The sequence below is a fragment of the Gossypium arboreum genome, chromosome 5, assembly GCF_025698485.1.
Source record: "Gossypium arboreum isolate Shixiya-1 chromosome 5, ASM2569848v2, whole genome shotgun sequence".
In the NCBI taxonomy this organism is placed as follows: domain Eukaryota; kingdom Viridiplantae; phylum Streptophyta; class Magnoliopsida; order Malvales; family Malvaceae; genus Gossypium; species Gossypium arboreum.
Window position 1 is genome coordinate 88200630 of NC_069074.1, and position 15763 is coordinate 88216392.

General features: G+C 29.8%; 1 protein-coding gene across 1 annotated transcript; it reads left to right on the plus strand.

Annotated features, from left to right (window-relative positions):
• Window positions 1-10788: 10788 nt before the first annotated feature.
• LOC108449984 (probable NAD(P)H dehydrogenase (quinone) FQR1-like 1) lies at window positions 10789-14167 on the plus strand. Its single transcript, XM_017747392.2, has 4 exons — window positions 10789-10959; window positions 12839-12932; window positions 13362-13624; window positions 13701-14167. Exons 1-4 carry the CDS (start codon window positions 10937-10939, stop codon window positions 13930-13932), a joined length of 612 nt encoding a protein of 203 aa, XP_017602881.1. The 5' UTR covers window positions 10789-10936; the 3' UTR covers window positions 13933-14167.
• Window positions 14168-15763: the final 1596 nt, after the last annotated feature.

Here is a 15763-nt window from a genome sequence, read left to right on the forward strand (position 1 = left end):
CCGTATTTATCAAAAAAATTGTGAAACTTTTTCAATACTCAAATTATTTAAATATCACATATAGTTTTAATATATTATTTTTCTTACTTTATATTAATTCCTTAACAAAAATGAAAAACATCTCATTGTATTAAATTCACCTTTAATTCAGCCTCTCTCGTTAATAAAAAATCAATTAAATTTCTCTATTAATGGTTTTCGCCTTTGACCCCATTGATGTTAAAATTAATTGACGGATCAATCAGATAGCGATACATGGTAGATTTTAATTTATTGTTATATTTTTCACATAAAAATATTAAAAATTTATATAAACTTATAAAATTATAAAAATTCATAAAACCTTATGAATATTATAAAACTTATAAATATTTTAAAAATTATAATTTTAAATAAACTTATAAAATTTATAAAATTTTATTTATTGGTTCCTCATTTAGAAATTAATCCCTTAAAATTAAAATGAACACGTGACATTAAACCAACCGTTGGATAATGATAATAGTTATCAGAATCAATGTTGTTTGAATTGGACAAGATTGACTAGTTGGACCAGTTTGACATGGAATCAGCAAGGGTGTTGGTCCAAACAAAGCCATTAAATTGGTTGACATGAAAATTGGTACGGACAGGTTGAACTGGGCAATTGAACAAGGTTTTTATTTTTTTTAAAAATTTTAACAAATTATTTAATTGAATTAAACAAACCAATTGAATTAATGGCCTGATTGGTGTGGCCATTGGTCCTGTTCTAAAAACCTTGGTAAGAATCTTTCATGCTACCATATGTTAATATTTGCAACTATTGGATAATGAAATTCTGGTTTGATAGTATCTAACAATACCAAAAATACTTTATATCATATAATACTTAGAAAACTATTTCTATTGTACTATACCTAAAAATTAGAAATACAAATTTTATAATAAAAATAACAATTTATCAATAAAAATAAGAGCAGCAATTATTGACTATTCCCATTATTCAATGGTTGATATGATGTCATGTGTTTATTATGATTTTAGGGTTTAAATGACTTTTTTTATAATTTCTATTTTTATTTTAATAATTTTATAATTTATTAGATATTTTATATTTGTTTATAATTTTTATGATTTTTAATTTTTCATAAAATTTTAAATATGTTTTTATTAATTTTATATTATTTTTATAAAGTTTATATCAATTTTAATTTTTAATAATTTTGAAAAAATTATAATTTTTAATATTTTTATGAGAAAATATAATATTAAACTAGAAGCTAGTATGTGTCATAATTTGATGTCCATCAATTGATTTTAACAATCAATATGGTCAAATACAAAATCATTAATAGAGGAGCTTAATGAATCCTTTTTGCTGACCACGGAAGTTTAATAGGGTGTGAATTTAGTATAATGGCTTAATTATTATTATTATTATTATTATTATTATTATTATTATTATTATTATTATTTTCTTAAGGCCTTTTGTTTCTATAACTCTATTAATTATAGATCTAATTTAATTTTAAAATAATAATATAAACTAATTTAATATATTTTAGCATTAAATATTATAAACTCTTGACATTTTTTAAAACTTTTGACTAAAGCTAGGGACCTCTCCATAATTAGTCTTAAACACTTTTTATTTATTTATTTATTTATTTGTAATATAAGAACCATCAAACCTCATCATCACCCAACACGTGCCAATGTCTCATAGAAACCACCCATGTTTTACTTTCCCATCTCTATCGCTCCTCACTCCGCCACCCTTGCACCATAAAAACCACTTTACACACGGTTTCTCCAACATGTTTATTCAACCTAGGCTTACCATTACAAAAATTTGAAAATGAAATTTACTTTAAAATATTAATTTAAGTAAAGGGTAAACTACACCGCAGGTCACTCTAAAATGGTATTGTTTCTATTTTGGTCACTCTATTTTTTTTTTGTCAATTTAGTGGCTTTAATTAAGATAATTGCTCGAATTGATCATTGATATTAAAAATTCAGTTAATTCATTAACGGATTGCTAACGTGACAATTTTCATTTACTTTTGATTAAAGCTAGGGACCTCTCTATAATTAGTCCGAAACACTTTTTTTTTTGTTTATTTGCAACGTAAGAACACCAATCCTCATCATTGCTAAACTCCTACCATAAGAACCAATCTTTATCACCTCCCATCCTCTACTCCTCCATCTCTATCTCTCCTCACTCCACTGCCTTCATACCATAATAGAGAAAAAGCATCCAGTTTTCAATTAAGAAATGGTGAGGATCTGGGTTTAATTTTCTTCTAGTTTATATCATCTATTGTTGTTGTTGCTGTTGTTGTTATTGTTGTAGCTTCTGCTTTGTGCTCTCTTTTTGTTTGAAAGTTGAAACTATATATAAATCATGTTCATGTGTGGAGACATATGCAAGTCAACATCTAAGCAAAGTTGGAACTTATTACAAAAAGTTGGTAAAAAATTGAAGAGATTCACTTTAAAAAAAAGTGTCATATCCGGTTCATGAATCATCTTTGTAACAAATTCAAAGTTTAAAATTCAACATTTGCAACCCTCACCTCTTTGTAATGGTAAGCTTAGGTTGAAGAAGCATGCTGGAGAAACAGTTGTATAAGGTAGTTTTTATGGTGTAGGGGTGGCAGAGTGAGGAGCGATAGATGTGAGGGAGCAGAGGATGGGTGGTGATGAGGATTGGTGGTTTTTATGGTGAGTGTTGGGTGGCAATGAGGTTTGATGGTTCTTATGTTGCAAATAAACCAAAAAAAGTGTTTAGAACTAATTATGGAAAGGCCTCTAGTTTTAGTTAAAAGTAAAAAAAAAAAAAATTCATGTCAACAATCTGTTAGTGAATTAACGAAATTTTTAACAGCAATGACCAATTCGAAAAAATTTTAATGGCAACGATTTGCGGTGTAGTTTACCTTAAATAAATAATAATCTTTCTTGATTCCATATAGCTTTAAAAATCTCTAATTTTTTATTTTCTTTTTAAATAATATTTTATTTTATTTTTAACATTCATCACTTTTCTTCCACCTTCCTTGTTTTTAGGTTAATAAGAAACTTTCCTTCTAAATTTTAGAGACACATCATATGTACTCTCCTAAATTATGATCAAAGAGACAAGATTCTGTGATAATCCTATATGGGGTGGTAGGAGCGTTTCTCCACATGATGTGGTGAAGTAACAGATCTAAGACTTTGGATCTATCTTTAGTGGAGCTTTTATCAGATTGTTGCTTGATATTTTGGCGAAATCTTGTTGCTACTTTTTTTACTTAACTATTCTATGATTTGGCACCAAGAATTTTGTGTCTTTGTGGGTTGAAGTGAGGATTGATTTTCTTCTAGGTATCTTATCAACTTTAATGGTTTAGCGTCAAGCTTGGACTATCTAATTTATAAAACCTAATCTTTATTTCTAAGTTTGTGATTAACAAGTTTAAATTGTGTTTGGGAGTGGTTATGCTTTATGTCGCGACAACAACCTCCTTTTCATATTAGCCTTCACACGACCTTACACACGATTGTGTTGCCCACACGACTCAATTGATCCAGACCGTATGGCCTATACGATTGTGTGACATTAACATAATACATTTCGGCTTTTCGTCGTTCGCTATTTTTCGAGTTTTGTGTTACACACCTTTCTGATTTTCGAAGCAAACACCACGACAAGAATTCCATAGCCTTAAATTGACAATTCATACGAATTAATTAACACAATTTTACTAAACCTAAAACGCTAATTCAAAAGGAACAAAGTCAATAATCAAACTTCATTATAGTGAAATCATCCTCTAACAACGATTAGCCACTTACCCTTGAAAGAACAGCATCACTCTAAATCGCAATTAGCTCACTAAAGGAATTGATGTACACACGCATCACCTAGAAAAAAATTAGTAACAATAGAAAACGTGGCTAGAACCGAATTAACAGAAACATCAAAAATAGACACACGCTATGCAAAGAGGAAATCAACAACACTTACACAATAACGAATCCTTCAAACTCCTATCGAATACGCACAACACGAAAAATAGTGATAATGAATTACGCCGTAATGAAGTAGAGTTAACGAAAGAAAAGAGTCGAATATGATGTTTGATTATCCTTCTTTCTTGTTTTTTTAAGTTGCGCAACCAACAAAGGGAGAAAACAAAAATCAAAATTGAGGAATGGCAATATGGGAAAAACTAAAACTTGAAAGAAAATGACCATGATGTGAGGAACTGGGAAATAAAGTGGAAACAATTATTTTTGTTAGTTTTTTTAAACTAATTAACAATAATATAAATATTATCGTATTATTTTTTTATAAAAAAAACTAACCACTAAACCCTCTATTTAATAAGTTAATAGATTAATCATAATCCAATTTTAACAGTACCACATCCACTTAAGCGGCACAATGCATGGGAAATAAAAAAAATATTTCCATTTGCTCGCGCAGGAAATCAAACACGGAACCAAGGTAAGTTGAAACCTTACCATTGAACCAACAAGCTCATTCTGTTATAAATTAGATATAAAATAAATTTAAGTAAAACCACCAAGGGGTAGGAATTGAATAAAAAAATGACAAAATTTTAAAGGAAGGAATTGAACACAGAACCTCACACACATATTCAAAACACTTAACCATTGAACCAGATCAATTCACTTTACAAAATTTTCACAGTCATAACTTAAAAATCAAGACGCGACCACTCTTGATTTCACTAATCCAATTTCTTCTAAGCTGAATTTTGAGATGTGATAAAGAAGAGATGAAATCACTTCAAAAGAACGAGAATTGGTGGCTAGCAAACCACCCATCGGTAAGAATATAGTTGGTTGCAAATAGATGTTTAAGAAAAAGGAAGGTTTGGGTTCGAACAAAACTAGGTACAAGGAAAAATTGACCGTAAAGGGCTACAATCAAGTGGAGGGTTTTTATTTTCATGATGTTTTCTCTCCCGTTATGAAACATACGGGCGCTTTTGGCCCTTGTTGCATCAAACAATCTTGAGTTAGAACAATTAGATGTAAAAACTACTTTTTTTCATGGTGACCTTGAAGAGGACATATACACGCAACAACTGGAAGGCTTCAGAACTGTAGGTAAGAAAGATCATGTTTGCCTTCTTAGAAAATCATTTTACAATTTGAAGTAGTCTCATTGGCAGTGCTATAAAAAGTTCGACTACTTCATGATAAGTATTGGTTTTTCACAAAGTAAGTATGAAAGTTGCATATATTTACAATGTCTTGATGATGGTTCATTCATATATTTGTTGCTTTATGTTGATGATATGTTGATTACAGCTAAGGATCCATCCCAAATTGTAAGACTTAAAATTATGCTTAACTCTAAGTTTGAGATGAAGGATTTAGGTGGAGTGAAGGAGATTTTGGGAATAGAAATTTCAAAGGATAGACATTCCGAAAAATTGTTTTTATCACAACAAAGGTACATCAAAAAGATCCTTGAGCGATTTGAGATGCAAGAATCAACACCGGTAAGTACTCCCTTAGTTGCACATTGTAAATTGTTAATTTCATTTTCTTCCCAAAACAAAGAAGAAGAGAGTTACATGTCAAAAGTAACTTATTCAAGAACAGTTGGAAGTTTGATGTATGCAATGGTATGTACTTGTCCTGATATTTCACATGCAGTTAGTGTTGTTAGTAGAAACATGGCCAAACCAAGTAAGTTACATTGGCATGAAGTTAAGTGGATATTCAAATATTTACAAGGTATTTCTATCATGTGTTTAGAGTTTGGAAGAAGCAAAAAGGCTTAGTCAGATATGCTAATTCATATTATGCAGCAGACTTAGATCGAAGGAGGCCTCTCACAAGTTATCTATTTGCTTTTGAAGATTGTGCCATCAATTGGAAAGCAACACTTCAAGCTACAATAGCCTTATCACTTCAAGCTACAATAGCCTTATCTACTATTGAAGCAGAATAAATGGAAGTTACCAAGTTGTAAAAGAAGAGATTTGGTTAAAAGGTCTATTTAGTGAACTAGTAAGTGAAAAAGGGGCAATTGTCGTATATTCTAATAGTCAAAGTGTCATACATCTCATAAAAGATCAAATGCATTACGAAAGGATGAAGCACATAGGCATTCATTATCACTTTGTTTGAGAAGAGATCATTCAAAGGGATGTTCAGATTCTTAAAATAGGAACAGAACATAATCCGCCTGACATGATGACAAAGAGCCTCCCAGTTTTAAAGTGCGAGCACTGCTTGGACTTGGTGAGTTTTCAACAAATATCAAACTAGGCCCATAGTAGGGCTTGACAAGGGACTTAAGTCAAATACGAGTCAAGGTGGAGATTTGTGGAGTTATGTCTTGCATTTTCAAACCAAACAGTGTGTGACGTCGCAACGAGGAAGTGTTCTTCGTCTCGGTGAACAGCCTATGTCACGACGAGAAGAGAGACTTCGTCCTGACGACATGAATGCCATGTGATGACATGACGGCATACACCTCAAGTTTTTCAGCTTTTTTTTCCCAATTAAACTCTGTTTTTAGTTTCCCACTTGTACTCCAATTAACCTAGGCGTATTCTAGTCATATATGCTATGAATTTTAGCCTATAAATAGGCCTTAGTTACTCTAGGTTTTACATAACAGAAATATTGAGATTGAGAGAATTTTGTTCTTTATTTTGGAGGGTTTTTCTTTTGGGGCTTCGAGTTTTCCTTTAATTCTCTCAATCTTTTGTACTCTCCTTTATTATAGTGAAATCTCTTTTTACATGTGGTTTTTTATCCTCTTTTGAGGAGTTTTTTCACATAAAATTTGTGTGTTCGATCTTTTCGATTTTACTTTATTTACTTGTTTGTTGCATAACACGGGTCATTTCCCAATAGAGATCTATTTGAATAAGATTGGCATAATCCCCAAAGTCATTAAGCAACTCCAAGATAAAGCAACCCCATGTTTTTCATATTAGAATTGAATCACATTAAATCCCCTACACCCATCCAATTTTTCTCATAGTAGGAAAGTTGAGACCAAAACCTAACATAATAGGACAACAAGAGAAAAAAAATCATCACTAACCTTGAACAAATCTCAGCAAGAGAAGGATATTGAAGATAGAAAACCTACTTAACCAATAATTAATACATTTAACCATATTAAAAATTAGGTTATAGAGTAATATTATTATGAATTAGGATACATGACTTTGCTATGTATATCTATATTATATTTAGTTATCCGATTGAATTGGTGTTGCAAGTTAACCGAATAATAACTTAATTTAGAATGACTAAAATCCATTATTTTTACAAAATAATAAATATTATTATAAAGATGATTTTAATATTTTATGTAAAACCTATAAAAAGAATTTAAATAAAAAACCCTACACTAAATGATATTTGAACCTCAAATTTATCATTTCAACCAAAATTACATTATTTTTATATTAATTCTTTTTAGATACACGCGCATGCACACACATAAAGAGAGACTCATGCTGAAAGCAATTGAATTTTTTTATAATGAATAAGGATTAAAATTATTCAAGAATCAAATTCGAGACTCATACGGAATGAAAACTAATTAAACATACATTTTTATTACTTTACCAATAATTAATGAAAAATTAATTAAATTAAATTTTAGATCAGACCATTGAAACCCATATATAAATACAATACAAGACCTGAGAAATATTTGTAAATTCAAATTTTATAAAATTACAAACAAACAAATTTGTAAAATTCAAAGTTTAGGATTAACCTCTCACCTCAATTTATATTATAAAAATGTGTTGAAAGACCTTGTTGATTATCTAAAAGAAAAGATTACATCATTCTATAAAATACTATATGATATTAAAAAAATAATAACAATATTACATAAAAACATAGGTAAAAATATTATGGAGGTTATTGTACTAAAAATTAAATTGTATTTTGCCTCTTCTACTAAAAAAATAGACAAATTAGTCTCTATACGTTACATCAAAAAGCAAATTAATCTTTCTGTTAAAAATTCATTCAATTATATTGTTAAAATCTTGTTCATGTATGTTAGAATGAGGTACCCACCATGGTAACTGTTTGGTTATTCTGTCAGCTAGACCAATTTTTAACAGTAAAAATGGATGAAATTTAAAGAGCAGTTTGTTTTTTTTATCTAATTTATAATTTACTCATTTTTTGAGCAAAAAAATAAAAAGAAATCTAACTAATAGTATAGGAGCCTCCATGGTACTTTTACCAAATATAATACATATAAAAATTCAGAGAACACAAGTTATTAATATCATATCATAATGACTAATATGGCCCTCAAACTTTACAAAAAAATCATTTTTTAGCCCTCCATTTTATTTTTCACTTCTTTTAGTCCTTAAACTTGTGTTATTTACCAAATCACCCCAAATTGGATAGCAACGTTAATGTATGTTAACTTTGTTGACGTGGATACCCGTAAATGCTACATTAACAATTAATTAATTTTTAAATTTTAAAATTTCAAAATGATAAAATTATTTAAAAAGTATAAAATATAAAAAATATTATTTAATTTTTAAAATTAATTAATTACTAACATGACATACATATGAGTCGCCACGTAGATGCCATGTTAGTAAAATTAACAGACGTTAACTTTTCTATCCATTCTGGAATAATCTAACAAATAATGTAAATTTAAGAATTAAAAATATAAAAAATTTAAATAGAGAATTAAAATGAAATTTTATAAATTATTCAGATGATGTATAGAGGAATTTAGTTTTGATCAGCATGTAGCATGAGGGACGTCATACACATTTTTGTCAGGCAGCCATTTGTTTGATTTGGCAAAGTCAAAATGCCATTGTGATTTCGAGCCACCTTAATTTTACATTTTCCTTTTCCAATTTCCACTTTTTTTCTAATTGGACCCTCATTTCCATTAATCCTCTTAAAATATCCTAATCATAATAAGTCAATTCTAAATCAACGGCTTTACTGATATTAATTAAGGATTTAATTCACTTTATTTCTAAAATCGACCACTATAAGCTAGGAAAAGTCAATTTTGGTTTTGGATTAGATTAATTTAGATTGGGTCTAACTTAAATTTCGAAACTTTTGGAGATTATTTCGAGTTTTAGATCATTTCATATTTGAATCAATTCATATTCAAATCGTTCCGTATTGGGTTATCTTCAGTTTAATTAATCATATTATACGCAACTATTTAGTCTCTGTATATTAACATAAGATACATGTAGCATATTAGGTGTAACTGGTTTGTTATTTCGTCAGTGACGTCAATTTTTAATAGATACATACATTAATTTATAAATTTTTAAAGTAAAAAAAGCAAAATACAATCTGATTCTTAAAAATAAGGGATCTCTTGAATACTTTTACCGACAATGTATCAATGTATCATTGTCATAAGAATATTTAAAAGCTCAACTATCATACAATTAATGAAAATTAAAATTGGGTACACCTATAACAATCAAACCCAACCTTATAAAATAAAAGAAATTTAATTGACCAACAAATTTTAATAAATTAAAGTAAAAGATCAAAAAAAGTAAATTATGAAATCTTCTAGATAAGTAGTAGTGTTGTTGTATTTATTTTATCAACGACAAATAATGATGAGCGTGACAACAACATGTCATCATTAAATTAAATTAAATTAATATTATTTCTTAATCCTTTACATAATTCATAATTAAAGTTATTAAATTATTCGGATTATAAAAAAATTATTGGATTAATATGTAAATTTATCGTTATACTTTAAGTGAAAATTGAAAATTTACCACTATACTTAATTCTATATTAAATTTCGTGTAATTATTTTTATTTGATTGGATTGTATTTAAAATATTTGAAGAAAAAATTAATAAAAATATTATTTTTATATTTTACTTTGATGTTTAACAATAATAATTTAATTAATATAATATTAAAAGTAAATAAAATTGTTGTTTTTGTAAAAAAAATATTTTTTTTCTTTTACTATATATGTATTTTCATTTTAATTTTATTTCATTAAATAGAAATTTTAATTTAATTTGCTGATTTTTAATATTTATAAATAAATTATTGTTAACTAATAAAATAAAATATTTGAAAGAAATCATCAAAATTAATATTGAGTGGTAAAATTTAATTAAAAATTGAAGATGATGGTAAAATTTAATAAAATTCAAAGTTTTTAGTGATAAAATTTAATTACGTAAGAGTTAACTTATAGTTTCAAAATATAATGACAAATATCAATGAAAACAAAATACAGTGGCAAATTCTGATATTCACCTATAGTATCCAGCAGATCTGCACTTTAACCGAAGTTTATTAAACCGAAACTCCATTTACTTAAAATCATTGTTTTCAAATTGAACCAAACCCATAGATCGGTTTGGTTAGATTGAGAATAAGTCGAGGTATTGATACGGAATAAGAGGTTGGATTGGTAAACCCATGAATCAAGTTAAAAAAAATGATTCAATTGATTGAGCTAATTCAAGTTAAAAAAAATGATTCAATTGATTGAGCTAATTTTCTCTATTTTTTTAATTTTTATTTTTTTAATAATTTATTCAATTTAACCGAACAAACCAATCAAATTATGAATAAATAGTCTAATTGATTCGACCACAGATCTCTTTCAAATTTAAAATCAAACAAATTTCATTTTAAATTTAATAATTCATAATAATATAAAATCCAAACCCTAGAAGTCAAATAAATAATTAAATAATAGAAATCAATTTTAATATATATATATATATATATAAATATCAAACCAACCGTGTGCAACTATAAATACAGCTTTTCGGCTTTCCCATTTTGCCTCATTCGTCAACAAATTTTTTTAGATTAAATAAAAAAAGAAAGAAAAAATATATTTTTTTAAAAAGAGTATATTTTTGGTGGAGATTTTCAGAGGAATTCATCCATGGCAACCAAAGTGTATATTGTGTATGTATTATATTCTCTTTCGTTCTATCTTTTTTTTTTTTTTTAGGTGTGATTAACTTTTGGGTTTGATCTTTGACTGATTTCTACTTTGGTAGAGTTTGATTCGTGATTATTTTCTTTTTTTTCTGATATTTTCTTTGAAATTTTTATATAAGTTTCTTAGTTTCTTTTTTTTTTTCACTCTGCAACTGTATTTTTCTATACTTTTTTAGCATATAATTTAACAGAAAGCTAGGATTTTCAATTAGTTTTACAAATTAATTTTCGATCGTATAGTTGGGATTTGATAATCTGGAAAAATTCGATGTTTAATTTTCTGAGTTAGAAATTAATTTCCAGTTTGATGCCGGGAAATGCAGTGTCAATTTAGGGGTTCTTTTAATTTTTTTGTTCTTCCCGTCCGTTGATTTTTGTAGTCATATTGAGAAATAGCCTTTGAAGTGACAGATGCTAGTAGTTTCAATGTATTTTTCAATCTAATTTGTTTTGGGAATGTGATCAATGTAGCTATTTTATGATCAATAAGGTCAAGTCTTAGATTAAATCGTAGTGTTCAAATCGATTCTCATTATGCTCAATTTGATACGTTAGGACAGCTTTTAGTCAGGAAACCATGATTTATTAACCGGATCCAGCTTTTCTTTAATCAGTTTTGTTCCTTCTTTCTTGAAAATCTGTGTTGCATATAGATTTGAGTTGTTAACAAAAGCAATATATTTTGTTCTGGTTTGGAGATTTTACCTTTAAAATCCTTGTGTTTTCTGGGTTTTTCTTGTAATCATTAATTGTGTGTTAGTTACCTGTATTAAAAATGAAATTTTATGTCCATTAACAAGGGATTTGTGTTCAACTGTCTGATATGGTTTGATAACTAAACCATATAACCCTTGTAAAGAACTTTTATTTGTTGAACAATAATATGGAGGTAGTCAGGTAGTTGTCGGTTTTGAATGGATCCTTTTGTTTACTCACCGACAAGTTGTCCGTTGTTCTTTAATCTTTAAATGCATGATGGTACTTGTATTAAACATGAAACTGTATGTGCATTAACAAGGGATTTGTGTCCAACTATCTGAGGTGATTTGATAACTAAAACATATAGGCCACCTCCCAAGTCACAGCTATTCCCTATATGTAAAATCATGCAATGTAGATTGTATATACTTGTAGACCTGTGGATGCTTTCGTTATATGCTTATAGAATTACATTTTATGTGGTTTGCCATGTCTTAGAAAGTACCAAATGTTGGACTTACATTTGTTATGCTTATAGAATTACTATATTACTGTAGAATGTAGATTGTATATACTTGTGGACCTGTGGATGCTTTCGTTATATGTTTACTTTGTGTCCATCTGTTCTGTCAGAGCTTACAAGCAATGGCATTTGTACTTTTCCTTTGCAATTAACTTGAGATAAATTTCATACCATCATTTGCATTCAATATTTGGCGTCTAATCGTTATAATAAGCTATTATGCAAGGCATAGCTTGTTCTTTAATTTAGTGATTAGGTCCACCCTATGCAACTATTATCAAACACTAAATCTTCTGGTTTGATTTTGCTTTGCTATCAACTAGTAGTTTATGACAGCATTCACCCTACAGTCCTCTGCCCTGTATTTTTTTATAGTTGAATAGTGGTGTAAGTTAAGCTGGGTGAGTGGTACTGGCTTTATCTGTTATAGGAGAGTAGTAATGTGAGATGTTATCTGATATTAGGAATATATAGTATAGTTGCACCACGTTGGTTGCCTGTGTTAGAAAATGAAGTAGGTGTTGAGAGGACAAAGCTATTAGGAGAGATTTCAATTGTATTGCCTACCTATTGCAGCAGATTTGGATAAATTTTGATAAAATCTTCTCATTGCTGTTACAGATACTATTCCATGTACGGACACGTAGAAAAACTTGCAGAGGAAATAAGGAAAGGGGCTGCATCTGTTGAAGGTGTTGAAGCCAAATTATGGCAGGTAATAATGGTGCTCCATATGCTGCTCTGGTTTGAATAACTTGCTTTCTTTTGTTGATTGACTAATGTCTATTTACAATTCATTACATAAACATGGTCTCAACTGTTTCATCTCGATCGAGATATATCTCATTTAGTTAGTTTTTAAAAAAAATCATTGAACTCATTCCCTGTAAGAAATCTTTGTCAGCAGTCTTGTTACTTGTATATGGTACCGTCCATTAGTTATTAGAACTTGTGGTTCACTTGGTTTGCTTGTTTTTGTAGATGAAATCATTGCAAATATGCTTTAGGTTTTGCACGGCCCTCCTTGATTCGAGTCGTTGCATTTAATTTGTTTAACCGAGTTTTGTAAAGCTCGGCTGTTGCAAATTCAGTTAGATAAGTGATTATGTTTGATCATCTGTTAAACATCATTTATGTGGTATAGGTCTCTGAGACTCTATCGGAAGAAGTTCTTGGAAAGATGAGTGCACCACCAAAAAGTGATGTACCAGTTATTACACCGAACGATCTTGCTGAGGCCGATGGGTTTGTTTTTGGTTTCCCAACAAGATTCGGAATGATGTCCGCACAATTCAAAGCTTTTCTGGATGCAACCGGAGGTCTATGGAGAACTCAGCAACTTGCAGGAAAACCTGCTGGGATCTTCTATAGCACCGGATCACAAGGCGGTGGACAAGAGACTACAGCGTAAGTTTTCTTATATCGAAATGGAACAACGAAAACATAACTAGTATCTGAATCTATTTTTGGATTTTAACCACAGGTTGACTGCAATCACTCAACTCGTTCACCATGGGATGATATTTGTTCCCATCGGATACACCTTCGGTGCTGGCATGTTTGAGATGGAGCAAGTGAAAGGTGGAAGTCCATATGGCGCTGGAACATATGCCGGGGACGGATCAAGAATGCCGTCGGAACTTGAGTTGGCACAAGCTTTCCATCAAGGTAAGTACATAGCTGGCATCACAAAGAAACTCAAGGCAGCTGCCTGATTTGGATTTACTATAAAAACCACAATTTGTCTTTTCATTTTATTTTATTTTTTACATATATTGTACAAGTTTGAAAACAATAAATTCTTCATGTATTGCATGTATGTGTGTTACACCTTTTAACCATACATTGGTTTCGATTAATGCCAAGTTTGCTCATATATTTTGTATTATTACTCGTCCGGACTCTGGTACGACAGTTCTTGAATGTAATGTGGATTTTTTTTTTCCTTTAGTATTTCTTTAGTTAAATTCTCCTATTAGTTCATATACTTTGTGAAAGTTGTGAATTTAGTTCCTTTACTTTAATTTGGTTGTTTTTAGTCATTTTACATTTTAAATTTATAACTGTGACAAACATATTATCATGTATAATACTATGTCAACTTGTTATTTTCATATATTACTCGCTAAAAAATCAGTTAATTTATAATCAATTCATCATCAATTAGAAATTAATTATTGGGCCGATTAAGTTTTGACTCAGTTGGCCTCCGTATTATTGCCAGTGCAAGAAGACGTGAGTTCGAATGTGCATTATCCTCTTATTTAAGAGGTGGGAAGGGACTATGGGTTTAGGGTTTAGGCTAGGCATTGTATCAAATCACAATGTCATTTTCTTGCTTTCGTTAATTTTTTTATTCTTTTTTTTTCATTTTCTTGCTTTCGTTAATTTTTTTATTCTTTTTTTTTTTTTAGGTTTATGCTCTACTCCAAGTAAAGATTTGCATAATTTTGATTTACCCATATAAGACAAATGACCCAATACCACATCTTTTTGCTATGATTTCACTTCTTCTTCTTCTTTTTATTTTAATTTAATTCCTTTTTCTTTCATGTTTTCCACCAAATATTCAACGTATTTCTCATATTATTTGATTAATTAATAGTTTGAAATCATTCTTATTTCCATTTCAATTTGTAAATAAAAAGATTTATGATTATGATATAGGTGTTATAGGCCAATTTTGGCCCAAATACAACCAAATACCCACCCCAAAAACAAAGAGCCCAACTTCCACATCAAATGACCCAAATAATAAAAAACCTAAAGCCCACCTAGCCCAACAAACTAAACATTTTCAGCAGAAAAAAAACCCTAGCCACCAAGTTTTCACCGCCACCCCTCACCCTTGGCCATCACGCCGACCACCCACGACGCCTCACCTCCTCGTGAGCCACCCACATCCGACACACCAGCAACAGACAAAAACAACAAAGAAGAGAAAGCATGCGAGGATGGGGAAGAAATAAAAAAGAACGAAAACAAAAAATAAAAGAGGAATGTTTTGTAGATCGGCCTTAAAAAGCCAAAATCTATCATTTGTAACGGGGAGGATGTACAAAAGTTTGTATCAAAACAAAAGAAAAAGAAAAACTTAGAAGGTGAACTTCAATTTTTTCTCTGTTATCTCAATCTTCGCTTATCTTTGCTTTGTTTTTTTATTTCATTAACTTACTTTAAAACAAAAGAATCAAGGAAGAAAAGAGTCTTACCGGATCTACCCTGGGTCGCTCCCTCTCCGTTCGGCACAATGAACCACGGCGATGATGGGTGTTGAAACCTTAGTCAAGAAAGGAGGAAGAGATAAAAGGGAGGGTTTAAGAGCGCTTTTCGAAAAAAACATATAAAGGTTAAAATGGTTTTAAATAAAAATTTGAAAAGTCAAAAGGAAACGGTGCCACTAACTATGATTTGTATGTTTCTACTTTTAGGGATATTTGTCCCCTGTCCTCAACCTCTCCAAAGGTAATCGCAATTTAGTACTTTAGTTACCTTTTTCCTATGATTTTGCAATTTGGCCACCTAATTCTCGAGGTTTTCAATTTA

What these genes read in the sequence shown, in the direction of transcription:
- LOC108449984 (XM_017747392.2), top strand. Translation starts at nt 10,937, where the DNA reads ATGGCAACCAAAGTGTATATTGT. An exon ending in GCAACCAAAGTGTATATTGT is followed by an intron (nt 10,960 to 12,838) that starts GTATGTATTATA and finishes TTGCTGTTACAG; the next exon opens with ATACTATTCCATGTACGGAC. An exon ending in GGTGGACAAGAGACTACAGC is followed by an intron (nt 13,625 to 13,700) that starts GTAAGTTTTCTT and finishes TTTTAACCACAG; the next exon opens with GTTGACTGCAATCACTCAAC.